General features: G+C 38.6%; 1 protein-coding gene across 1 annotated transcript; it reads left to right on the top strand.

Annotated features, from left to right (window-relative positions):
• The first annotated feature begins 15598 nt into the window (after positions 1-15598).
• LOC127631418 (RDS/peripherin-like protein xRDS35) lies at positions 15599-25858 on the top strand. Its single transcript, XM_052109534.1, has 4 exons — positions 15599-16123; positions 17838-18268; positions 20354-20600; positions 24327-25858. Exons 1-4 carry the CDS (start codon positions 15974-15976, stop codon positions 24552-24554), a joined length of 1056 nt encoding a protein of 351 aa, XP_051965494.1. The 5' UTR covers positions 15599-15973; the 3' UTR covers positions 24555-25858.
• The last annotated feature ends 456 nt before the right edge of the window (positions 25859-26314 follow it).

The following is a 26314-nucleotide window of genomic DNA, read 5'->3' as shown; positions in this document are numbered from 1 at the left end:
ACTGCGAGGGGAGGAGGGGCTCCCAACCATGCGCCTGGAGCGGTTACTGCTGCCAGGGGTGGGGGAGACCCCTACCGTCCACCAAAAACACAGTGTGGCTTTCTGTCCGCCAGGGGCCGGAGGACTGCCTCCGATCCATGCAGTGAGGCGTGGTGGAGGAGTGGCCGAGAACCATGCTACGGCGTATCGGAGAACCGTCTCTCTCTCCTCTCTCTTTCCCACTGCCGCTCCATGTTGGCCTTTCCCTCTCTTTTTAAAAATGTTTTGTTAATTTGGCAGACTGCAAGTAAAGCCTATTTAGTAACAAGGCTCAGTGTGTAAGAAAGCTGCCAATAAGTTCCTTATTACTACCATAAGTGCAAATCTTCAATGTCATCTATCTGTTCAATTGTCATTATAAGGGATTATCATCCATTTTTCAACCCCATTCTTCAAAACATCCAGTCTTCCTGCAATTTTTTCTACAAATGATCTTTTGTGAGTGGAACCCAATGTAAATCTATGATTGGTGATTTACAGATTGTCTAATATATAACACACAATCTCATCTTTCTATAAATTTAAGCACAAGATAAACAGTTTGCATTTACTTTAGCATTAAAATGTGTAGTACTGAATCAGTGCTTCCTTTATGGAAAGGCGGATCAAGTTGGCTCAAGGATTATGGCTGTTCTAATGGCTGGCTATACAGAGTTGAGCGATTGCCTTCCCTTTAGAAATAATAGACTGACACACTAGAACTAAACTGAGCTTTATATGAGAGCAGTGATATAAAAAAAAAATCTCATATCGTCCATTTACTTATTTAATGCCTTTTTGATGTAAATGTAAAGCTTTTATACATAATCAGGGTACAGGGTAGCGGAATACATATACCAGAGTTACGTATTTAAAATACAAAATATGAGTAACTGTATTCCATTATAGTTACAATTAAATAAATGGTAAACAGAATACAGTTACTTTCAAAAGGTATTTTGATTGCTTTGCATTTTATTGTCATTTGGTTTGGGTATTTTTAAGTCAAGTCATTTTTATCTGTATAGCGCTTTTCACAACACACATCGTTTCAAAGCAGCTTTACAGAAAAACATGCATTAACAAAAACTGAAACTGTAATATCTATAAAGTTTTTTTTGTGTGATTTGATTAAATATGATTGTGAATTGTGTATACAAATTAAATCATTTTATGATAATTGGATTTAGAAACCCTGTGAGCAAGCTGAAGGGTTAACTGCAGAAGATCACATGGTTGCATGAGGTGCATCACAGTTCATGTTCAGTTCAGTTCAATTCATGTGTTAATTACAACAATTACTATATGATAGTCATGTGCCTCAACAAGTAAAGCAACATAATGATATCTTTGCAAACCATGTTTGTTTTAATGATTCATTAAAACAAATGCTGATACAGCCAAAGTACTGCCTTAAAAGTCATGACTTGAGAACTAATTTATCATTAATGACCATTATTGGACTTTATAATAGCTGTTTATTTAACATCTGTTTCTAAAAACATTGCCTCACTAAAGAAAATAAAAAAACAGAGAGATGCAGAGATTTAAAAAGAGATATACAAATGATCACACATGTGTGTCTATACCTGTATATATATGTATGTATATGTGATATTTTGCCATAATACATTTTGTCGTAATAATTTTGTGATATTTTGCAACCCCGACAGACTGGCCCAGGCTTCCCGGCTGCATCCGTATTGGGGGACACATCAACCTGGGAAAGAGAGGGGTAGGGTAGGGGGCCTGAGTTTGGGTGGAACCACTCCCCGTTTCTGGGGAGCGGGTATAGGGTGAGAGGGAGGGGCAAGAGGAGGAGGAGAAGCAAGAGAGAGAGAGAGCGATCTTGACTGTAGCTCGCCGCCTTCCTGGTAGGCCAACATGTGGGCTTCGGCCTGCTGGATGGCACTGGACCCATTCTGCAGTTCTCTTGGGCAGATTTATAGTCAGCTGCTCCAGCACCACCAAGCAAATCCATGTCCATGGCCGCCAGTCTTTGCAGAAGATATTCCTGTGTTTCGGCACCAGGGTAAGAAGGTTCCAGCAATAAGGAAGCGGAAGCAGGGTTGCAGTCCAAGTAAGTCAGTTTTTAATGTTTTTCAGTTTGTCTACAGTTCGTGCACATCTGTTTCACAACACAACATAATTCAGCTTCACAACTCAATCAGCTTATTGATTTAAATCTATCTCAGCTTCACAGTCTGGTAAGCTTCAGCTACAGGCCTCTGGGTTTCTTTGTTCCCAACCCGCTCTCCTTCATTGGCATTCTCTGTGGCCTTTTCAAGCCCATCTCCGTCGTCACTGTAACGGGACACAGGTGCTATGCACCATTAATCACCAGGTGATGGCCCTTACCGTTTCCTCTCTCCCCAGTGACCACGTCCTGCCCCACAGAATCATTAACTAATGGTTTGCAAAAATATCATTATAATCGTTATAATTTTACTTGTTGAGGTACATGACTATTTACTCATCATTAAGTAATTGTTGTAATTAACATATGAATTTGCTGTAATAATGTTGACACATTTAATTAATAGCAATTCATATATGACTTAATATATTAATACGTTTTTCGGCATCAGCAACATGCGTCGTAAATTAGCAGTATTTCTGAGGTGGAAGAATGTGGTTCTACAGATATTGGAAATTGATTTTGAAGGGACAGATTGGTATCAAATATAACACCCGAGTTCTTTGCTGTAGAAGACGATGTAAGGTTTTTGGTGCAATAATTAATACCTCTGTTTTGTCAGTATTGAGTAGAGGGAAATTTCTGGCCAGATTTGTTTTTAGAATAATCAATGATGGAAGGGGAAAAATATAAGAAAGGCAAGGGAAAGCAGTCTGGGAAAGCAGAGAAGAGTGAGAAAATAACGACTGAGGGCGTCATGGCCGAGGAACAAGGAGAGAGCAATGGTGCGCGACAAAATGCTAAACTAACGGAGGTGGATATGGAAGTTAACATCGCCGCCATCCGCACAGATATAAAGATGATGTCAACGGAGATGAAGACTGAGCTGAGTAATTTTCGAGACAGAATCATAGACGACTTGAAGAAGGAGCTAGCGGAAATTCGAGAGGAAATTCACCAGAAGCTTAACGAGGTCGCAACCGATTTAAAAACGACTACTGACAGAGTGAGTGAGGCCGAGGCTCGGATAGCCGAAGCTGAAGAGTGGTCCGTGGACTTCAGAGAGGCACTGAGCCAGTCACTACAAGCTCAGGAAAGTTTGCAGTTAAAGCTAACAGACTTGGAAGCACGCTCAAGGCGTAACAATGTTCGCATTTACGGGATACCGGAGGGAACTGAGGGAAACAATATCTTCCAATTCATAGAAAACTTTATTAGAAAAGAGCTGGAACCCCTTGCTGAAGTTGACCTTGGAATACAACGATGCCACAGAGCGCTCGGCCCCAAACCGCCTAGAGAAGCGCAAGCCAGATCGGTGATTGTCTACTTTCAGCAGTTTAAAATTAAAGAGATGGTTCTGCATTCTGCGTGGAAGAAAAAGGAGATTTACCACAGCGACAGGAGGATCTACTTCGATCATGACTATCCTGCAGAAACGCTAGCAAAAAGGAAGGCATATACACAGATTCGGAGTGTTCTCAGAGAAAAAGGAATACAGTTGCAAACACCGCCGCCAGCGAAACTGCGAGTCTTTTTTGACAGTGGGCCGATTACTTATGGAAACGCAGCGGAAGCAGCAGAGGACCTGAAGAAGAGGGGACTCCCGATTGAGTGGGAGACAACTGCTGAGGCTGAGGAAAAAGCACGGAAGGCCGGCTGGCAGAGATCAACGAGCGCGAACAGGGCAAATCGGCAGAGCAGCCAGGAATGGATCAAGGAGAAGCTACGGAGTTTTCACCGGCCAAGATAGGTCTAACGTTAGAGCCATTAAGGTAATGGAATCGGGAGACAACAGACCGTTAAGTGACTGCATTATAAGAGTAAAAAATATCGAGCAAACGAGGCAGTTGTCTGTTTATGGACATTAATGCTTTAATGACATTTGCACCAAGGGTCAAGGTTTAATCCCCTTAATGTGTGGGAGTAAAGACTAGGTTAAGTTACCTATGGTCTTTTAAATTGATCGTAACATCCCCACAAGTCTGTTATTCTTTATTTATTATATTTTACCTATTGAATATATCTATTGCTGATTCTTCTGTTCCGTTGGAGTTTAAATATCCAATTTAACTGTTTAGAATCACCCTTAGCCTTTAATGAGAATATAGCTGACCGACAAGTACGGGTAATACATTTGTTTTTGACTTTTCTAAGTGCATATACAGTACATTCTTGAGTGTACTATAGGTTGCACTGAAGGGGGGCTCTGGTAGTTAGCTGCTGGACTATTCCCCCCACATTACGAAGTGGTTATTACTTCATAATGGGGGTCTACCTGTGTTTTTTTTTATTTTTTGGTCTATTTTTTGTTGTTGTGATGTTCTGATTTTGTTATATAGTTCAAATAGAGTTCAGGTTTGGTCACCAATAATGTGGTTTACAAACAGTGTCTTACTGTGGTTTAAATGCAATGTCAGGAATATAGGGTGATTTCCCTTAACGTAAATGGTCTACACAATCCAATTAAGAGAAGCAAGGCTATTGCAAAGATGATAAAGGAAAAGTTACATATCATATTTTGGCAGGAGACTCATTTCAACAGTGCAGAACACGAAAAATTTAAAAAGCTAGGGTTTAAGAATGTATTTTACTCATCCGATAAGAAAGGGAAAAGAAGAGGGGTAGCAATACTAATTTCTAATAGTATGAATTTTCAAGTGGTTTCTGAATTTACTGATAAAGAGGGCTGTTATGTTTTAGTTAAGGGATTTCTAGATCAGAAAGAAGTTACACTAGTTAACATGTATATAGCCCCTGAGCAGGACAATTCCTGTATTAAAGAAATTTTTCAGTTAATTGCTTCTGAATCCTCTGCGGTTTTAATATGTGGAGGAGACTGGAACACCCAAATACAGCCTAAACTCGATTCCTCTAATGCACTAAAGAGGTTAACTTCTAGAGCTAGTATAACGAAAAAACTTTTGATGGAGATGAGACTGTTTGATGTGTGGAGGGATCTCCACCCAACAGACAAACAATTCACATTCTACTCTGCAAGTCAAGATGTTTACTCAAGAATTGATTATTTTTTTAATGGTAAATCAGACAGGCACAGAATTATAGATTGCAAGATAGGAGTCAGAGATATCTCTGATCACTCAGCTGTCTACTTGACCCTGCATTTAGATAATAAAAAGAAGGATATGTTGTGGCGACTTAATACAAGCATTTTGAATGATAGTACATGTAAGGAATATGTCCTAAAAGAACTGGGAGATTATATGGATAACAACGATAACGGGGAAGTATCACCAAGTGTCCTGTGGGATGCCTTAAAATCAGTGATCAGGGGAAAACTCATAGCTCTCACATCGTATAGAAAAAAGGAAAGAAGTAAAAAGCTGCTTGAACTACAAGAAAATCTGAACCTCTTAGAGAGAGAACATGTTGAGAAGAAGAAACCATATACAGTATATTAAATCAAATAAACAATGTTAAAAAGGAAATAAATAAATTATATGAGGAAGAATTAGAGAAAAAAGCTAAATTCATTAGACAGAGATATTATGAAAATGGCCCTAAGGCTTTGAAGCTGTTGGCATGGAGGCTAAGGAAGCAACAGGCTGAGAATACAATATATGAAATTAGGGATCCCAAAACCGATTTGTCATAAGCAAGAAGATATTCACAATATTTTTGAAAATTACTATAAAATCTATACAAGGAACCAAAAACAACCAGCTCACAGGAAATACTTTTATTTTTAGAATCACTTGACTTACCTTCCATAGGTGAAGTACAAAATAAAGCCCTAATGGCAGAGATCACAAAGGAGGAAATAAGGAAAGCAATTTCTAGATTAAAAGTTAATAAAGCGCCGGGAACAGATGGCTTTCCAACCGAGTGGTATAAGGCTTTTAAAGATCAATTAGTCCCTATACTTTTTGATTGCTTTAACTATACACTTAAAGGAGGTGAACCACCAAGAACATGGAGTGAGGCAATAATTTCAATTATTCCTAAAGAGGGTAAAGACAAAAAGGAGTGTAGTGCATTTAGGCCAGTTTCTGTATTAAACATGGATTATAAATTATATGCATCAATATTAGCTAAAAGATTGGAAGATATAATACCAGAATTAGTGGATTCAGACCAGACAGGATTTGTACATGACAGACAGACACAAGATAATATTAGGCGGGTGCTGCATGTAATTGATCATGTCACTAAAGAAAACATCAGAGCAGTAGTAATCAGTTTAGACGCCGAGAAGGCATTCGACTCGGTTCGCTGGGAGTAACTGTATTTGGCATTGAGAAGATTTTGTTTTAAGGATGATTTTATTAGATGCATTAAAATGTTGTATTCGTCACCAAAGGCTAGAATAAGGATTAATGGGCATCTCACTCAGAGTATTATCTTGGAAAGAGGCTGCCGCCAGGGATGCCCTCTCAGCCCCGCCCTTTTCGCTTTATTTATTGAGCCCATAGCACAGTCGGTTAGAGATGAACAGGAGATAAAAGGAATTACGGTTCGAGGTTTCGAACAAAAGATTTGTCTGTACGTAGACGATGTTTTGTTGTTTGTTGCTGCACCAGAGGTTAGTATCACTAGGTTGATGTCCATCTTAAAAAAATTCGGCACTTACTCGGGATATAAATTAAATGTTCAGAAAACACAAATCTTAAGTTATAACTAAACCCCTCAGAATGACATGCTGAGTAGATTAAAATTTAATTGGAATTCATCAAGTATTAAGTACCTGGGGATTATAATAACAAAGGATATTTCTAAATTGTTTGACAGCAATTATGGTCCTATAAGTAAGAACATTAAATCAGATATAGATAGGTGGTCCCAACTGCCCTTAGAGATGCATAACAGGATAGATACAGTAAAAATGAACATGCTCCCCCGACTCTTGTACCTCTTCCAATCCTTACCAGTCGAAGTCCCTTTAAAACAATTTAATGAATGGGATAAGTGGACTTCAAGATTCAGTATGGGGGGTAGGAGGCCAAGAATTCAATTTAAAACACTGCAGCTTCCGAAAGAGAAAGGGGGCAGATCACTGCCATGTTTATCAGATTATTTCAAAGCAGCCCAGCTAAAACCTTTAGCATGCTGCTGTAACCCAGAGTATACAGCAAAGTGGAAGGATTTGGAGATCTCGCAGTTGACTGTACCATTGCAAGCAGTGCTGGGTAGCAGACCACTATATGAACAGTATTCTAAAAGTTTAAATCAATGGACTAAGGTTCCTTTTAAAATCTGGTTTAAAGAATGCAAATCTCCGTTACTTGAAAGACAATCTAGAATATTAAAATGGGTTGCTTTCGACCCCGACTTTAAACCAGCAAGGGCTGATGGGAGGTTAGGCTTGGCATCACCTCTTTTAGTTCAATTTCATCAAAGGGAGAATTAGATAGCTTTCAGGAGATCTCTGATAAATATGGTTTGGAAAACACATTTTTTTTAGGTACTTACAAACTAGGACTTATTTTAACAAAGAGATACGATACATGGAGAAGCATGACACCAATTTAATTGATCTATTTATTGACATGTATAAAAATGAAGATAATAGGAAACTTATTTCAAAAATATCTAGCCATTCAATCCATAAAGAAACAATCAACAAATAAAGTTAGATTAAAATGGGAAAAAGAATCTGGTCTTGATATTTCAGAGGAAGACTGGCTGAATATCTGTTCTGTACAGGCTGACTTCTACCAGCTTCGGGTATGTGGAGAGAATTCTGTTGGCGGAATCTTATTAGATACTTTATAACCCCCAAGTTAAAATCTATTCAGTCTTGCGAGAAGGGAAGTGGTCTATGTTGGAGGAAATGTGGGGAACAACTGGCAGACCATTTTCATGTATTCTGGAGCTGCCCAGCCATTCAGTCATATTGGAAGAGGTAATACAAGTAATACATTTTATTTTCGGTGATGGAATTGACTGCTCATTTTCTACAATTTACCTGGGCAACTTAGCAGCTCATTTGATGAAGAAAGACAAGTACCTTTTAAAGATATTATTAGCAGCCAGCAAGAAAGCTGTAACACGAAAGTGGCTACAATTTGAACCCCCAACAAAGGCTGAATGGCTGGACATTATGACCAGTGTCCAAAATATGGAGAGGCTGACTTTCGCTTTAAACCTACAGATGGATAAGTATTTGCAGTATTGGTAAAGATGGATTGTGTTTACGACTTCATGACATGTTTATTGACCAATGTACCATCTGACATATATACTTTAATCAATTTTGTTTTATGTAGGAATATATTGGTGACCAAACGATTGTTCTGAACGATTGTATGTTGTTGTGGCTGTTTTTTTTTTGTTGTTGTTGTTTTTCAAAAGGAAAAAGAATTAAAAAAAATAAAGTTTCAAAAAAAAAAAAATACTCTTTGGTTGCTTACGCAGTATGCTTCGGGTCATTGTCCATCTGTACTGTGAAGCGCCGTCCAATGAGTTCTGAAGCATTTGGCTGAATATGAGAAGATAATATTGCCCGAAACACTTCAGAATTCATCCTGCTGCTTTTGTCAGCAGTCACATCATCAATAAATACAAGAGAACCAGTTCCATTGGCAGCCATACATGCCCACGCCATGACACTACCACCACCATGCTTCACTGATGAGGTGGTATGCTTTGGATCATGAGCAGTTCCTTTCCTTCTCCATACTCTTCTCTTCCAATCACTCTGGTACATGTTGATCTTTGTCTCATCTGTCCATAGGATGTTGTTCCAGAACTGTGAAGGTTTTTTTAGATGTTGTTTGGCAAACTCTAATCTGGCCTTCCTGTTTTTGAGGCTCACCAATGGTTTACATCTTGTGGTGAACCCTCTGTATTCACTCTGGTGAAGTCTTCTCTTGATTGTTGACTTTGACACACATACACCTACCTCCTGGAGAGTGTTCTTGATCTGGCCAACTGTTGTGAAGGGTGTTTTCTTCACCAGGGTAAGAATTCTTCGGTCATCCACCACAGTTGTTTTCCGTGGTCTTCCGGGTCTTTTGGTGTTGCTGAGCTCACCGGTGCGTTCTTTCTTTTTAAGAATGTTCCAAACAGTTGATTTGGCCACACCTAATGTTTTTGCTATCTCTCTGATGGGTTTGTTTTGATTTTTCAGCCTAATGATGGCTTGCTTCACTGATAGTGACTTTGGATCTCATATTGAGAGTTGACAGCAAGTGAATTATACGGTTCTATCTCCACTTTTGGTCGAAATTTGAGTTTTTGACATAATCTTATCCATTAGGTGTTTATTAATGCCTGTGTGGTGTTATTTTTGTAAAAAAAATATATTTTTAGTAGTTATTAATAAAATAAAAAAGTTCCATCTCACAAAACATAAACCGAGTTGGGATTATAAGGTTCTATCTCCAGTAGATTCAATATCCAATCAAAAACCTGAATGAACACGGACGGACCAATCAAAACCCACCTCTTAGGTCTGTAGCCTGGACACAGAGATAAGGGCTGGACATTAGCCTGGACATTTGAAGCCGGTGATGGGCCCAAAAGACATAAATGTACAGACGCCAGCACTAGAAGAGATCGGTAAGTTGAAGCACATATCATTAGCTAGCTAATGTAAACCAGCTTGTTTGCCATTAGCGAGCGTTAGCATTAATTTGCTAGCTGAACGTTAACATTAGCTTACTAGCTCACCAACAGCTCAGCTTACAGTTTTGCACCTGTAAATCTATGTATGTGACAAATAAACATCCTTGTATCCTTGTAGATGGGCAACTGCAACTTGGCTAACACCAATTTCTAACTTTACTCCCCTTTAGGGTGACCACCACCAAACAACCCAAATGTGGGACGATTATAAGTTTGTGTGGGACGATTATAAGTTTGTGTGGGACATGTTAACTTACCAACATTAAAACATAACCTGGAATGGTTATATAAATGTCTATCTAACTTTAAAAAAAAACATTTGTATTCTGCCTTTGAGCTGATAAAGAAATACTTTATTCTTTAGTCCCTTCTAGAAAACACATTACATCACTAACATAATATGTCTTTATTTTACATGTCATTTAGATTCATCATCACTGAGCACAAAGGAAGCAGGTATTATGCAAATAACAATTTTTTAAAACAGTTAAGCCCAACTAAAATCCAACAAAATAAATAATGAACAAATAAAATATAAAACAACATGAAATTAGTTCATTGACAGTCTTATAAATTAAGAATATATTAAACCAAAAACGTTCATATTTTCTCAATATGCGACGTGCGGGACAAGGGGTGACAATGCTGTGCGGTACAACGCAAAGCGGGACGGGTGGTCACCCTACTCCCCTTCCATAAATGCAAGCTAACTATCTTTTTAAGATTGCTAGATTATTGGTGTCTTGATAAAAGTTGCCCCATTTATATCAGGATAATAATTAAAAACAATTTTGTTACAGAAATGATGATTGTGGTGAAAGTCCTCCAAAGAGTGTGGGAGCAGCAAAGAGGACAGCAGAATCTAGTGGTGGGTACTTCTATAGATGGGTGGAATTTCTCTTGTATTTACCGTGCCTTTGTTTGTACAATACCCAAACTATGTTCTCAGTGTCAAAAAACAAAATAATAAACTGACACATTATTATAATATTTGATCATGTAATAATAAAGAATCTTTAGCTTCTCTTGGCTACTGTTGTTGTTTTTGCAGGTTTGATGGGCAGTGAATGCTCGAATTGCACAGATGTTTTCAGACACTATGTGGGCAAACATGCCACTGGCAGTGTGTACACTAAGAAGTACATTAATCACTAGGCCTATTTGACTGTTTATCCTGTTGAGTCTTTGTAAGGAAAATGATGGTAGTAGTTCAAGTTGAAGGTAGTAGTCCTGGACAGTGCCTCAGTAGGTCCCATTGTCTAATCTTTATCCATGTTAAGCCAGTACCAGTTAAGCCATGCAGATTGTCCTGGTATAGATGATAGTATTCTACAAAATGTACAGGTGAAACTCGAAAAATGAGAATATCGTGCAACAGTTCATGTATTTCAGTAATTCAAATTAAAAGGTGAAACTAATATATTTAGTATACATAACTATATACATATGCATGATTATACTTTTCAGAGGGTCGACATTTCTGTATTTAAAATCCTTTTTTTTATTTTATTTCATGTAATATTCTAATTTTCTGATATTTTGAATTTGAGGTTTTCATAAGCTATAAGTCATAATCATCAAAATGATAACGTTTGCACGATATTCTAATTTTTCGAGTTTCACCTGTACGTCTCACCATTAGTTACTTTCCTGTAAATTATATTGTGATGCTCAGCTGTATTACTTTTTGTAGCCATGCCAGGAGAGGCAGGGACCCCCAGAGCAGCAGAGAGAGGGACAGTAGCAGAGACACCCAGGGCCAGGGCAGCAGACACACCTAGGCTGATAATAGAGACACTAGCAGTAGGGATACAGCAGAGACCAGAGCAAGGGAAGAGTCGGAAAAGGGTTAGCACTCCATCATCATGGAAGTCAGTATGCAGAAAGAGGCTTTATCAAGAGGGTAAAGAACACATGAACACATCTAAAGAGACAGTGCCAGCCAAACAGATAAAAACATTTAAGGACTGCACCGTGTCCTGTAAATTTAACTGTGCAAGGAAAGTCACTTATGGTGAGAGGGAGAGGTGTTTTGAAGGGTACTACAGGCTGAATCAGGACAGGAAATATGACTACATTATGATGACAACTGAGTGCCATGTCAAAGAGAGACAACGTGGTAGTGGCGGCGACTCACGTCGTACACACTCATTCAAATATTTTCATGATATAGGAGAGGGACAGAAAGTCAGAGTATGCAAGCCTTTTTTTCTAGGTACTCTTTCAATAAGTCAGAAAACAGTGTATAATGTACACCAAAAGAAAAGCCAGGCTGGCATACCAAAGTCAGATGCACGGGGAAAGCATCCTAAAAAACACATAGATGAGGACAAAAAAGAGAAGGTGCTGGAGCACATTAGGTCTTTCCCTGTAGTCGAGTCACACTACTGTCGTGCCCGCACCCAAAAGCAATATCTGGAGCCAGGGGCGTCGGACTGGGGGGGTAAAGGGTACCGAGTACCCAGGGCCCGAGGCAGGGGGGGCCCCTTAGAAGTCAGTTTTCTATACATACATATTTGGTACGGGGGCCCAGCAAGATGGTTTGTACCCAGGGCCCAAAATTTGGTGCTACGCCCCTGTCTGGAGCCAACTCTAAATGTGGCCAAGATGTACGATCTCTATAAAATCAAATGTGCTGTACATGACTCACCAGTGAAAATGTCTTACTATAGATTTATATTTAACACAGAGTTTAATCTTGGTTTTCATGTCCCAAAATCAGACAGGTGTGATGAATGTGAGGCACATGACGCAGCACAAAAACAGGGGTTGTTAAACCAGCACCAAGAGGATGCACACAATAAACATGTATATGAAAAAATGCCATGCTCAAGAGCCAAAGAGATAGAGATGATAAACAGCACCTTACGGTCTGTTTTGATTTAGAAAATGTCATCTCATGTCCACGAGCTGAGGTTAGTTCATTCTTTTATAAAAGGAAGATGAATCTATATAATATGACTGCCCACAGCTCACTTACTAAGAAAGGATATTGTGCTGTGTGGACAGAGGCCATGTCAGGTAGAGGAGGGAATGACATGGCAAGTGCCATAGTCAAAATCCTTGAAAGAGTAGTTCAAGACCATCCTGAGGTAACTGAGATAGTCACATGGAGTGACAGCTGTGTGCCACAAAATAGAAATTCCATTATGTCTTTTGGAATCATTGAGTTCTTGTCAAGAAATACCAAAATCCAAAAGATCACAATGAAATATTCTACGCCTGGCCACTCGGCTGTCCAAGAAGTAGACAACATGCATAGCAACATCGAAAAGGCAATGGCAAGCTCAGAGTTTTACAGCCCACTGTCGTTCTTGCGTGTCCTTCTGAGAGCGAACAGAACTAATCCTTACGCTATCATCCAGATGAAAGATACAGATTTCAAAGACTTTCAGTCATGTTCAAAACTTTTCCAGTACAAGCAGGTACCATTCGCTTCAGTGGCCCGAATAACATTTTCTCAAAATCTGTTCAGTGTGCAGTACAGTACCTCCCATGCTCAGCCTCCTATACAGGTGGATATTAGGGGCTCAAATGCCAAAACCAGGGCTAACATGCCAACGTCTCTCTTGCTGCCCAAGCCAAAGTTGCTCACCAAAAAAACACAATCGCAGAGGCACGGAAGTCAGACCTTTTATCCATGTTCAAGTACATGCCTGCCGTTGACAAAGCATACTACAAGGCAGTATTTAGAAAGTCATAATCTAGATAGAAGGTTGGAGGGTTGGAAAGAGTCATGTTCTGCACGTCCGATATAGACGTTCATGGAACCTTACATAAAAACTTTAATTCTGGCTCCTCAATGGATGTCTTTTCAATGTACGCTTTTGTGACAAAGACGTTGAAAAGACATCTTTTGAACTTCATTTTGCTCAGTGGGAAAACAGACATACAGAATAATAATAAATAATAAAAGTGTCTCATAGTTTAAAACTAGCTTATTAAATAAATTAACAATGTGTTTTTAAAAATAAATTTAAAAATGTTTTTTACTGATGTTTAGTAACAGTGTGTGTAGGAGGGGTATACCGGTGGAGAGGAGGGATGTCAAGGGATTTACAACAATACATTATTGATTAGAAGTGTGTTTAGAATGTTTTTAATGAAATAAATGAACACTGTTTTTAATGTTTCAGAGCACAGAGGGGGTGGGGGTGGAAAGGGATGAAAACATAACTTTCATGATGTTACACAATATTTTGTATGTTTTAATCTACTAAATGAACCGTTTTTAATGTATGTAAGATGCTTCCTAAATGTTTTTACAGTACAGAGGAGTGGGGTGTAGTATTGTGAAGAAAACATTTTTTGTTTAGCTGTAATTTTTCCATGTCCATGTTCTTTGAAAATAAAAATATTTTTTTTTCTTACAAACTTGCTTGGCTTTGATGTATACTATACTATTATATATTATATTATATACTACAAGCTGTGTGCTTGTATTATAAATATATAAATTGATTAAAATCAATGGCTATATACATTTATTCTTTGAAATGTGGGGTTTTATTTGTAAAAGTGGAGATAGAACCTTATAATTCCAAACAGAATCAGAGCTCTCAGAATTATAAGGTTCTATCTCCATTTGGGCCATCTTAAAAAATCCCATTTCCAAATGTGCCAGGATTTTGATATTCTATCCTCAAAGTTACTGTAGGGTGATGGTCTTGTTGAGCTATAATAGTAGATTATACTACATAACAGTTTTGCCAGCTGGGATGTAAGGCATGTTTAACATGCTTATATGAGAAATACTAACCAATGTAGCATCATATAGAAAGCTACAAATAATAGATTTTCTTCTATGAAGACTTATTCTATGAATCCACAATCGGAGGAAGATATTTTTGTGTAAACTCTGTGGGGTTTTGAAGTAAGTTTGGAGCATCATATATAGTTCCTGGTTTACATTTGTCACACCTCTATCGGTCTCCCCGTCATCTGCCATCACCTGTTCTAACTCTCCCTCATTCTAATGGTTACAATGAACTCATTATCACTCACGCCTGTTTACAATCAACCTGAACTCCATTTGTTAGCTCCACTATTCAGTTTTTCTAGTCTCATCAGACCGTACTGTTTCCTATTCAGCTTCAGTATTCTCATTGTGGATTATTATATTCATCATCTTTGTGGATTTATTATTATTTGTCAACTTTGTGAATCATTGCCTTCATCATCTGCCATGTGAACTGTTTTCTTTGTTGTGTGGATTATTATAATTTCTTTGTGATTTCTGTGCTGCTGTCAATAAAGTCTCTGTAACTGGATTCAACCACATCTTACTGTGTTTGTTGCCTTTCCGTGACAACATTTAGCATTATGTCGAGGTAAAATGGAATTTCTAGCCATCAGATGATTTTGTTACCAGTCGTAGTTAGAATTAATTATAAAATATATCAAGAAACTCCATATTAGATTTTTTAGTCAAAAACAAGTGAAAAAATCTGTTAATGCTAAAGAAGTAACCCACAGTTTTTAGATTACGTTACTGACGACGAGTAATCTAACGGAATATGTTACAAATGACATTTTACAACATGCACTTTGTATTGGAATACATTTTAAAGTAACCCTGTAAATAATGCAATGTTGTAGTGTAAATGCAGCACCCATTAAGTTCAGTCTTAAAGAACTATGGTGGCCATCTTTCTCAGAGTCTTGCTGTCATAACTTTTCCAATCTATCCTTGTCATTATTCATCATCTTTATCCTCCACTTCTGTGACATGATGCACTGCTTGCTTTGCTGAGCAGACAATGGCCTTGTTTCCCATTGGAGAGGGCCATTGTAATAGGATAGGTGAGGGATTACAGGTAAGATGCCCATGTCCTCTAACTTTGGCCAAATCCAGTGTGTGTCACCCAGCCATGGGCATAGAGGTGCAAAGGCACCACTTTCACTATTGAGAGGGAATCTGGCTAATTTTACCAACACAACAGGGGAACACCACTCAGAAATTTGGACTGACCTTTGGACTACAATATAAACCAGAATAGAAGCTGTGTTGCTTGGACTGAATTGATCTGATCTTATATTCTAGCACAGAAGGAAATATTACGGATTACCCAAATTATTCACCTTTGCACAGAACATTGACTCTCCAACAGCTTCAGTCTTTAGAGGAGCGTTCATTTCAGGAACCCTTTCAAAGAATTCACAGTGCATCCAAGTTTGAACACACCTCTCAATTTCTTCCTTTTTCTCAAGTCTCCATAATTAAACTCTTTTATCATGGTTGTGGGTAAGATGAAGTTCACTTTTCAGAAAAGGGTCAAGTTGGCCCAGGGTTTATGGCTGCTCTCATGGATGGCAACTCTGGGTGGAGCGGTTACCTTCACTTTAGGATGCTTCCTAAAGACTGAGCTTCGAAGGAGGGAAGAGGTATCCATAGGCATCATGTTATTTAGTTAATTATATATATATTGTTTTTTTTTTTTTTTTTACAAATGCATATAGGTAAATAGTGATCAGTTTTGAACTTGAAATTGCTAAGAATAAATGTTAATGTTAGGTTTGCTAGCAATTAACTTCTAATAACAGTACACCTTTTTGTGTAATAGCTTTCCTTTTGCTAAAAATAGCTTTTTAGACCTTTTTTTAATAAATGTTTATGGATTTAAAATTGTAAAGTTTGACTAATGTTTGAATATATAAATATAGTGCAAGAGCCCTAATAAACATGTCTTGAAATGTCTGGCAGGGATTAACTATGTGAATATAAATATTATCTAAGCTGGCCTTAATAGGCTTAAGGAGCTGTCATTTACATATACGCTCTTCAACAGTCTAGATGTGTCATTATCTTCCTATTGAAGAAGATGGGTATCCGTCTTAACCGGGGCATACATGATTACCTAGTTTTTCAAACCAGACTACCCAACTGGGTGATTATATTCACATATGTTCATTTAATGCATGTTGACCACCCAGTATATATATATATATATATATATATATATATATATATATATAGCATATATAGATCTCCGATTAAATCTAAAAAAGCAGATTTACATAAATTCTAAATCCTAAATATCTCAATGACATCTGCTGATTGTCCTTGTAACATCCGTGCGTGTGTTCTCCATTATAGTTCAAAGTTCCATGGAAAGACAAATTGTAAATGACCACCACAAAAAAGATAATTATGATATTATAATGGAAATCGAATTGTTATATATCCAAACATTGTGCCGAGATGATCAGCTCTGCAAAAACTCTAACACTTTACAATTAGGTTCCATTTGTTAACATTGGTTAATGTGTTAAAGGGATAATTCACCCAAAAATGAAAATTCTCTCATCATTTAATCTCCCTCATGCTATCCCAGATGTGTCTTTCTTCTACAGAACACAAATATTTTTAGATGAATATCTCAGCTCTGTAGGTTCATACAATGCAAGTGAATGGTGGCCAGAACTTTGAAGGTTTGAAAAAGATTTTAAAGGCAGAATACAAAGTAATACATACGACTCCAGTGGTTAAATCATAGATAGTAAGTGAGAATCAGATCAATATTTAATTTCTTTTTTACTTTAAATCTCTACTTTTCACTTTAACTTCCACATTTATTTTTGCCGATTCACATTTGTCATGGATATCGCCACCTACTGGGAAGGGATGAGAAACAAAGGTTGTACGGACCAACAAAGCTAAAATATTAATCTAAAAACCTTTGTTTGTGTTCAGCAGATGAAAGAAAGTCATATCTGGAATGGTATGAGGGTGAGCAAATGATGAGAGAAATTACATTTTTGGGTGAACTATCCCTTTAAATATCATTAACTAACAATGAACAAATACATTATATCACAGCAGCATTAACAGACATACACCAGAATTAACAGAATACCTTGAATCTCTCTATAAACATAATGAAAACAAAATCAGAACTTGTTAATGTACTAGCCAGTGGTTAACACAATTTGTTTGACAACACTTGGCCAATATCAATGGTATTCTTCTTACAGTATTCCATTCGAGAGTTGTTCATCAAATTGCTCATCTTCCAAAAACTGTAAACTCAACAAACCAGATATCACAATGGACACAATAGGCACATTGCAATCAAACCAACATATGCTTGTCTTTTAGGTAATGGATAACACAGACATCCACTGTGTGCCCAACACCTTGATGATTGTGGGTCTGTCTTCGATGGTCATCAATTACTTTGCTGGTCGAATTTGCCAGGACGCCCTAGATGTAGGGCGTTTCCCACGATGGAAGACCTACTTAAAGCCCTATTTTGGATGCTCGGTATTCTTCACCACCCTAATGCTGATCTCAGTCATCTTGAGTTACATCATGAAAGGCAGTCTAGAGACCTCCTTGAAGATAGGGCTAAAAAATGGCATTCGCTTCTACAAGGACACTGACACCCCTGGCCGTTGCTTCCAGAAGCAGTCCATGGACCACCTTCAGATGGAGTTCCAGTGCTGTGGTAACAATGACTACAAAGATTGGTTTGAGGTGCAGTGGATCAGCAACCGTTACCTGGATTTCAGCACTAAGGAAGTTAAGGAGTGAGTCAATGAGTAAATTAAAAGTCCCTGGTCTATTGAGCACCTGGTATTAACATCCTTCTTAAAGGGTAACTAAACACCTGCTCAGAGTCTGACTCCACCCACTAGAAATATTTGAAAATGCAGGAAAAGTGGGCAGACCCGGCGGGATAGAGGAACAGACCGAGTCGCGGGGCTGAGCGGGGGTCACCTGAGACTCGTAGTGACGGATTAATTGACAGCTGCTGTCAGACTCTATGTTATTATTATTCCTCACACGGTCGCAAGACGACATGTACGTGAATCTGGCGTGGTGAGCTGGAACCTGCTTACGTCAGCTGTCACCGCTTACCTCACGAAGTACCGCAACAGCCAATAGGAAAATTCAACTGCAGTAGCCACCGTTCAACCTGAAGAGGGCAGCACTCAGACGTTTTTACACCATATATTGTAGAATTAAAACACTTTATACACAAATGTCAAAAAAATTACTTGAATCAATTACCTGCACTAATAAAGCCCCATGCTTACAGATCATTAACTAAAAAAAGTTCGTTTAGGGTTTAGTTACCCTTTAAAATCAAAATTTCAGTAAATACTAGTAATCAACTAAAACAGCAATAAACGTCACCATTTGTGGTCCAATTGTTGTGTAATTTCTGGGACTCTTGTAGCATCAAACAGAATTGCAAAGATAATGATTGTTTTCAAACAGGTTTTCTCAACAATCCCAATGTCACTGGTAAAAAAAAATAATTCACGCTTTTGGTTGAGCCATTGATGCTGTGTCTGGCTGTTTGGGATGCCTAAACAAATGCTATATACTTCTCAGGGACAACCTCCACATGTCCTATAGATGTCTCTGGATATTTAATTGGGATAGGAGAAAGTATTTCAACATTTAAATAATTACATTTTGTGCGCTTTATCAACATGTACAAACACATTAACCTAGTGATGTTTGTCATGAAATCAGAGCCCTTCAAAGAAATCCAAACTCAAGTGGTCACAGGAGACATATTTGAGATGCATAAAATTATCAGGTGTAAACAGCAATGTTCAAGCTGAAGATTTGTGATTGGATTATTGGAGACAAATGTTAATACCAGATGCAAACAGGGCCTGATGAAAATACAGTAAGTCAGTAAAGGCTTGATTACACTACATTACTTAAACAACAATGTTAGCCCCAATTTGCAGACATGCCAAGTTGGTGCTCATGGGCACTAGTCAACGCATGTTGGAGTTGACAGATTTGACTGAAAATCACATAGTATATGATTGGTAACAACTCGATTTATTACTATCAAACTACAATTCAATCTAATCAGAGGATAACAAACATGTTTGATATTTCTGAGCCAGCCATCCACGACTACAGGGGAATATCATAGCGTATGGCGCTGCACGACTCAAATCTGAAGTAACACAGTCAGCAGCCAATGGAAATCAAGCACAGGGGGCAACAAGCTCTCAAAGTGGCGAACAAGTACTCAAAGTGGAACTTAACTTTTTAACACTACTTTCTTCCATCTCCAGAGGCTTGGCCCTTGTCTATCTGGTTACCTATACAGATGTCTGCAATCGGATGGGCAGCCGGTGCCCCCCTAGGGTAATAAGGTGCCCCCCAATGGGGTTGGTGCCCTACACAGACTGCACAACCTGTGTATAAGGAGCAGCGGCCCATAATGGTGCCGCTTCCAACCCAAGACTGTAACCATATGAGTTTGGCTTGTGTCTTTCACAACTCAAAACACAGAGTAGCAGCTACAATGACAATGAATTTGTGTTCGGATTGCATCTATTGACAGTCGGGTAGTGTGTCATCCTCGGTCATTTGATTTGTGATGGCCAGTTTTTATCGGTAGTCATTTACAAAGTCAGTAACAAGCAATTTTCGAATCTGTTAAAATGTTAAAAGTTGTGTGGTATAATCCAGCCTTAAGTCATTACACTATTGTGTTTGAGTGAGCTCAAGACACTAAAGACCAAGTCAAGTCAATTTTTTCTTTTGGGTTCCACTGGTGAATATTGCAATTAGCCAGACTTTGCATTGATTGGTATTTTTTTCATTCTCCCTCCCTTTCTCCATCCTCAATTCTCCAGTCGCATTAAAAGCAACTTGGATGGCCGTTACCTGGTTGATGGTGTGCCCTTCAGTTGCTGCAACCCTAGTTCCCCCAGACCCTGTATCCAATACAAAATCACCAACAACACTGCCCACTACAGCTATGAGCACAAGACCGAAGAACTCAACATCTTCACTCACGGTTGCAGAGAAGCCCTGGTCAACTATTACATGGGGCTGATGAACACCATTGGAGCTGTAGTACTGTCTGTCTTTCTGATACAGGTATGTTGTCAAATGTAGTTGCATGTATGCAATGGATCTAAGACATGGTAGATACAATATTTACTTTGACACTTGAGGCTGTGAGGGATGGAAGCACAGTTAAGTTCACAGTTCAATGGATTCACTGCTGAAAAAACCCCCCAGCATTGCTGATCACCAACATGTGATGTTTTTTGGATTCTAGTGTGCTGGTGTTCCCAGCAGGCTTCTTAACTAGGTTGACCAGCAAGACTTCCTTGGTCAACCATGATCAAGAGAAAGTAGAGAGAAAGAAGTTTTTCTGAGCCACCATCAACACTAGCACTAACCAGCAAAAACTAGACTAGGCCAACATTGAAATTCATGCTAGCTTCTAAGCAGGGTTGTGCACCTCTGAGTTGAGCATTTTACCATGAGTCCAAACAGACACGTTCTTTCCTTGGCCACTACAACCGCTGTCATAAATTTAAATAACAGGTTAAACTAACATAAAACTGTTCAACTGATCAAAAAACTGGAATCTATAACTACCGTCTTAATATATATCTCCGTTAGACAACATTAACTGGGAAACTCATCAACCGCTTTCAATCTGACTCTGGGAGCTTCTGCAGAAAGTGGTTCAGGTATTCAGTGAATGCAAAGAAGATATTGCTCTTTGCAACACTTCCCTCTCTGATCTCTCTAAGCCCATCCAGAAGGGCTGTTTCAGTGGGATTCTGCTTTCTCTTTCTCTTCCCTGAAGTGTGTGATGTTGACGGGTGAGGGGAGGAAGAGTGGGTGGTTGTGGCTGTGGTGGTGTTTGCTTCTGGGCATCTGTCTTTTGTCAGGGCTCTGGCTGTAGAGGAGTCTGTGGTTGAGTCATTGAGTGAGGGGGGATGTAGGCAGGAGTCCTGGATGGTGTCTGACTTCCCTGACCATTTTCCTGATCTGTCTCCAACTGCCACAAAGGTGAACTTCACAGATTTGAAGTGGATTTGTGATAAAGTCACTGTGACAACTTTCACTTTTTCATCTTTCTACATAAAATACATATTTTTAATCATTAGATAATTATTCATTATAACACTTATTGTTCTTTAACACTGCAGTCAATGAAAATACATTTTCATGATAGTGATACGTGTGTGTGTGTGTACATACAGTACGTTTACCTAACCTGAGGTTGCTCCAATGGGTTTGTCACTAATATGTTACTACATCTCTTTCAATAAAAGCATCTGCTACATGTAGACCTTGGTGCGAGGAATGGTGCGAAAGTGCGAGCTTGAGCCGATCGTCTGTGTTTTGCGACTGTTATCGGATCCTTGAATAAGTAAGGGCAGCCGATGGAGTTTCTGGTTCCACCCTAGGGTAAGATGGTGCACCGTAGGTAGTTGGTGGCCTACGCAGACTGCTTAATATGCATATACGGAGCAGCAGTACTGCTAACCTTTTCAGCAAGATTCTCCTCAAATTGATCCTTCACCATGACAGTTGTTAATTGGAATATTCGCTCTAGTGCCCCTTGTGGCAATGCCGAGAATACAGTGTGTACTTGTGTTGGGTTATGAATTGCACTCCGACGCATTTCACAATGCAACAACACGTGAAAACAAGCTTACGTAACAAGATGTGTCTGCATTCACGTACTTACGTAGAGAATGTTAGGCCTTAAGGCCAAAAAATGCAGTTGCATCTTGCAACGCAACCTTGATTCATGCATCATATCATTCTGAAATGTGTCAGAGTGCAATTCATAACCCAACGCAAGTACGCATTGCATTCTCAGTGTTGCCACAAGGGGTATTATAGCGATATTAGTGTGAACTCACTATGGTGAGTTTTCTGTTTCAAGTCAGTTACTGTCATGGCACAGCAACAATTTGAAGAGAATATTGCTGAGCAAGTAAGTTAAATTCAATATGTTTATTGTATAGCAACTTACCTGAATTATGAGACATCCAGTTTAATGGCACAGAAGATTGAAGGTAACGCTATTGCCTCCTCGAGTACTGAGGTTTGTACCCACCATGGTTACACAAGAACGTTAAGCATGTTCAACTGGACCACGTATTGCCAAGAGTATGTTTCTGCGTTTAATTTAAACACGTAATTTCAGCACTGATTGCGCCTACTTAAACTAGATTTTGGGTGGTTAGTGAATAAGACATGTGTGCTCTATAAAAGTAGCACAACTGTTAATTGAATTTGCCCCTGAATCTGAATAAATAAAGTTATATGGGAAATAAAGTCCACCCCGTTCTCTACACATCAACTTTTATGAAGCCATAATACATTATACAGCCGTGGCCAAAAGTATTGGCAGTAACATACATTTTGTGTTACACAAGTTTTCTGCTTCAGTTGTTGTGATGTTGATTCACATTGTTTCTAGATTATTGTGCAGAGTGATCAGATGCATTTTAAATAATTGCAAAAAGCTTAATTGGAAACAAAATTGCTTTATCACAAAAACCTAAATTTCTCTGTTTTTTGGCCCTGGCACAAAATGACCAGCTAACATCATTTCACTAGTCATATCAGCATAGAGCAGACTGATTGCTATAAAAGGAGGGAAGAAGTGCTTCCAATCATTGTGTTCTTGTTAGCAATGGTTACCTCTAAAGAAAGACATGCAGCCATCATCGATTTGCATCAAAATGGCCTCACATTCAAGGAAATTGCTGCAAAGAATATTGCACCTGAAAGAACCATTTACCGGATCATCAAGAACTTCAAGGAAAGGGGTTCAGCTGCAGTGAAGAAGGCTTCAGGATGTCCCAGAGTGTCTCCTACTGAGGAGTCAGCTAAAGAATCATGAGAGCTGGCTCAATATTGGCAGCAGGTTGGTGTGAGTGCATCTGCACGCACAGTGAGGTGAAGACTTTTGGACAATGGCCTGGTGTCAAGAAGGGCAGCAAAGAAGCCACTTCTCTCCAAGAAAAACATCAAGGGCAGACTGAAATTCTGCAGGAAGCACAAGGATTGGACAGCAGAAGACTAGTGCAAAGTTGTTTTCTCTGATGAAGCCCCCTTCCAACTGTTTGGGACATCTGGAAAATCAATAGTCTGGATAAGAAAAGGTACACGCTATCATGAGTCCTGTGTCGTGCTAAAAGTGAAGCATCCTGAGACCATCCATGTGTGGGGTTTGTTTTTCGTCCAAGGGAGTGGGCTCTCTCACAATTCTGCCCAAAAACACTGCCATGAATAAAGAATTGTATCAAAACGTCCTGCAAGAGCAACTTCTCCCAACGATCTAGGAGCAATTTGGTGATGATCCGTGCATTTTACAGCATGATGGAGCACCATGTCACAAGGCAAGAGTGATAATGAAGTGGCTCGGAGATCATTACATTGAAATTTTGGATCTGTGGCCAGGCAACTCCCCAGATCTTAATCCCATAGAGAACCTGTGGTCAATCCTCAAAAGGCGAGTGGACAAACAGAAGCCCACAAATTGTGATCAACTCCGGCCACTAATAAGGCAAGAATGGAACGCCATCAAGCCAATAAAAGCCTTTAAAACTTATGAAACGTTTATCATTGTTTTCCAGTATACCATAGAAACATGTGAAAAAAATAATCTACAAATACTGATGCAGCAAACTTTGCAAAACACAAAATGTCACTGCCAATACGTTTGGGCAGGGCTGTACAGTAGTTACATATATACTGTTTAACATTTCGTATTTCATACAGAATCCTACAGTTATTCAACCATTTCTTCACTGTCTCACCTACTCAATGACCTCTCCTCCACAGTGCTCAGTCCTCACCAGTGTGCGCCTCCTCCAGACTTCTATGGAGGCCATTGCAGGACAGGAGAATGTAGAGATTGAAACAGAAGGATATTTGCTGGAAAAGGGATTAAAGGAGACCTTCATGGAGTATGTGGATCCTGTGCTGAAACTCCTGTTGCTGAACCAGGTATTTCCTCCTGAGGGCAAATCTGAAGTTGGGGCCGCTGGGACAACAACTACCACCAGCTAAAGAATCAGATTTTATCAGACCAATTAAGTTATTTCAGATGGAGGTTCTCAGTTCTGTTGACTAATATATGAATGTTTTTAATAAATATAAGTCTGTTTTAATTACCCAATTGTACATCAAATGTTTTATTTTATTAATACACTAAAATAGTTAACCTTAAAATGAACAAATCCTGATCAGCAGTATTAACATGTGAAATTTCACCCAGTGTAATGAGAAGTCTCCACTGTTAATACTGTCAATCCTGTTACACCGACTACTTGACTAGTCGATTATTTTTGCCACTAGTCAACGTATTGGGTCAGTTCTGTGGCCAAGCATTGTGACTGGAGTCTTCATTTTAATGTGAGCGGGCATGATTTCCTACATATATTGCAAAATTACAATTCATGTCTTCAGGAGTTCAACTTTTTTAATGAAAAAAAAAAATGACTTAGTGCACCTTTTAAACTGAAATATGTTTTTTGCATTCATTCAGCATGGAATTAAAAGGATTTTAAATGTTAAAAGATGGTGTAGACCAGTGGTTCTCAACCAGGAGGCCTCAGCACACTTCCAAGGGGGCCTCAAGTTGACTTAAAATAATTTTAAATAAGAATTATTAAAATAATCCTACTTAATTAAAATTAACAGACTCTTTCTGAAATTTCTGGAATAAAAAAATTATCCATGATTAATGATTTTAATCAGACCCATCTAGTTTTGGGCAAGGGGGACTTCCAATATTGTCTTGGACAGTGGGGGACCTTGGAGTCAAAAAGGTTGAGAACCACTGGTGTAGACATGCTCAATGCTCTGGAAATGCTATAAAACTCAATACTGCACTCGTGGAACTCTACAGAAAACTACAATTACCAGGTCTAATAAAATCTAAAGTATTGAACTGCTTTATTGTGTATAGCCGTTTTGTGGAAATAGACGTATACTGTATTCCCCTCTACGTTTGTGTCTTTTTATTGCCTCTTTCTTTCAACCTTTCACATGTACACACAAATATACAGGTACATACATTTGTGTACATACAGGTGTACATACAGGTACATACATTTAAAAAAAGCGTGTAACCTTAGTAGATATGCACACACATTTACATGTACACAGATCAGAGACACGTTCAGGATAATGAAGGATGATGGATGATGGCAGCATATACAGTGAAAGCCTTGTCTGTCTGTGTCCTCTATTGTGACACCTCTCAAACCTGCCCTAATCTGTTAATACGCAAACTGCTGCACTAGCAATAACACACACTGCATCAGATTAAACTTAATGGAGCAGATTAACACAAGAGGGAAGGTGAATATTCAAATTCATAACATTTAAGTGTGTGTGTGTGTGTGTGTGTGTGTGTGTGTGTGTGTGTGTGTGTGTGTGTGTGTGTGTGTGTGTGTGTGAATTGTTTTACAGTTGAACCATTGAACCCTCAGATGGGCTAAATGATCAATTCCCTTCTTTGAACCTGCTGCATTTTTATCTTTAATTTGAAAAGCAATAGTGAAGTGTAATAAAGGTTCCGTTTGCTCTATCTTCCAACTTTTAGTCTTAAATCATTCCACTAGTTGGCTCCAAACGTTAGAAAATAAATTGTTTTCTCTATCACATTCTATACTGAAAGGCAAGGAGCCTTATATATATATATATATATATATATATATATATATATATATATATATATATATATATATATATATATATATTTTTTTTTACTTCTTTATTTTTTTGCTGAATTTTATTTATTTTTTCTGGACATTTGAGACATA

The sequence above is a fragment of the Xyrauchen texanus genome, chromosome 3 (genome assembly GCF_025860055.1).
Source record: "Xyrauchen texanus isolate HMW12.3.18 chromosome 3, RBS_HiC_50CHRs, whole genome shotgun sequence".
NCBI classification, from domain to species: Eukaryota; Metazoa; Chordata; class Actinopteri; order Cypriniformes; family Catostomidae; genus Xyrauchen; species Xyrauchen texanus.
The sequence above is the reverse complement of the archived record's forward strand: the minus strand, read 5'-3'. Positions and strand labels throughout refer to the sequence as shown.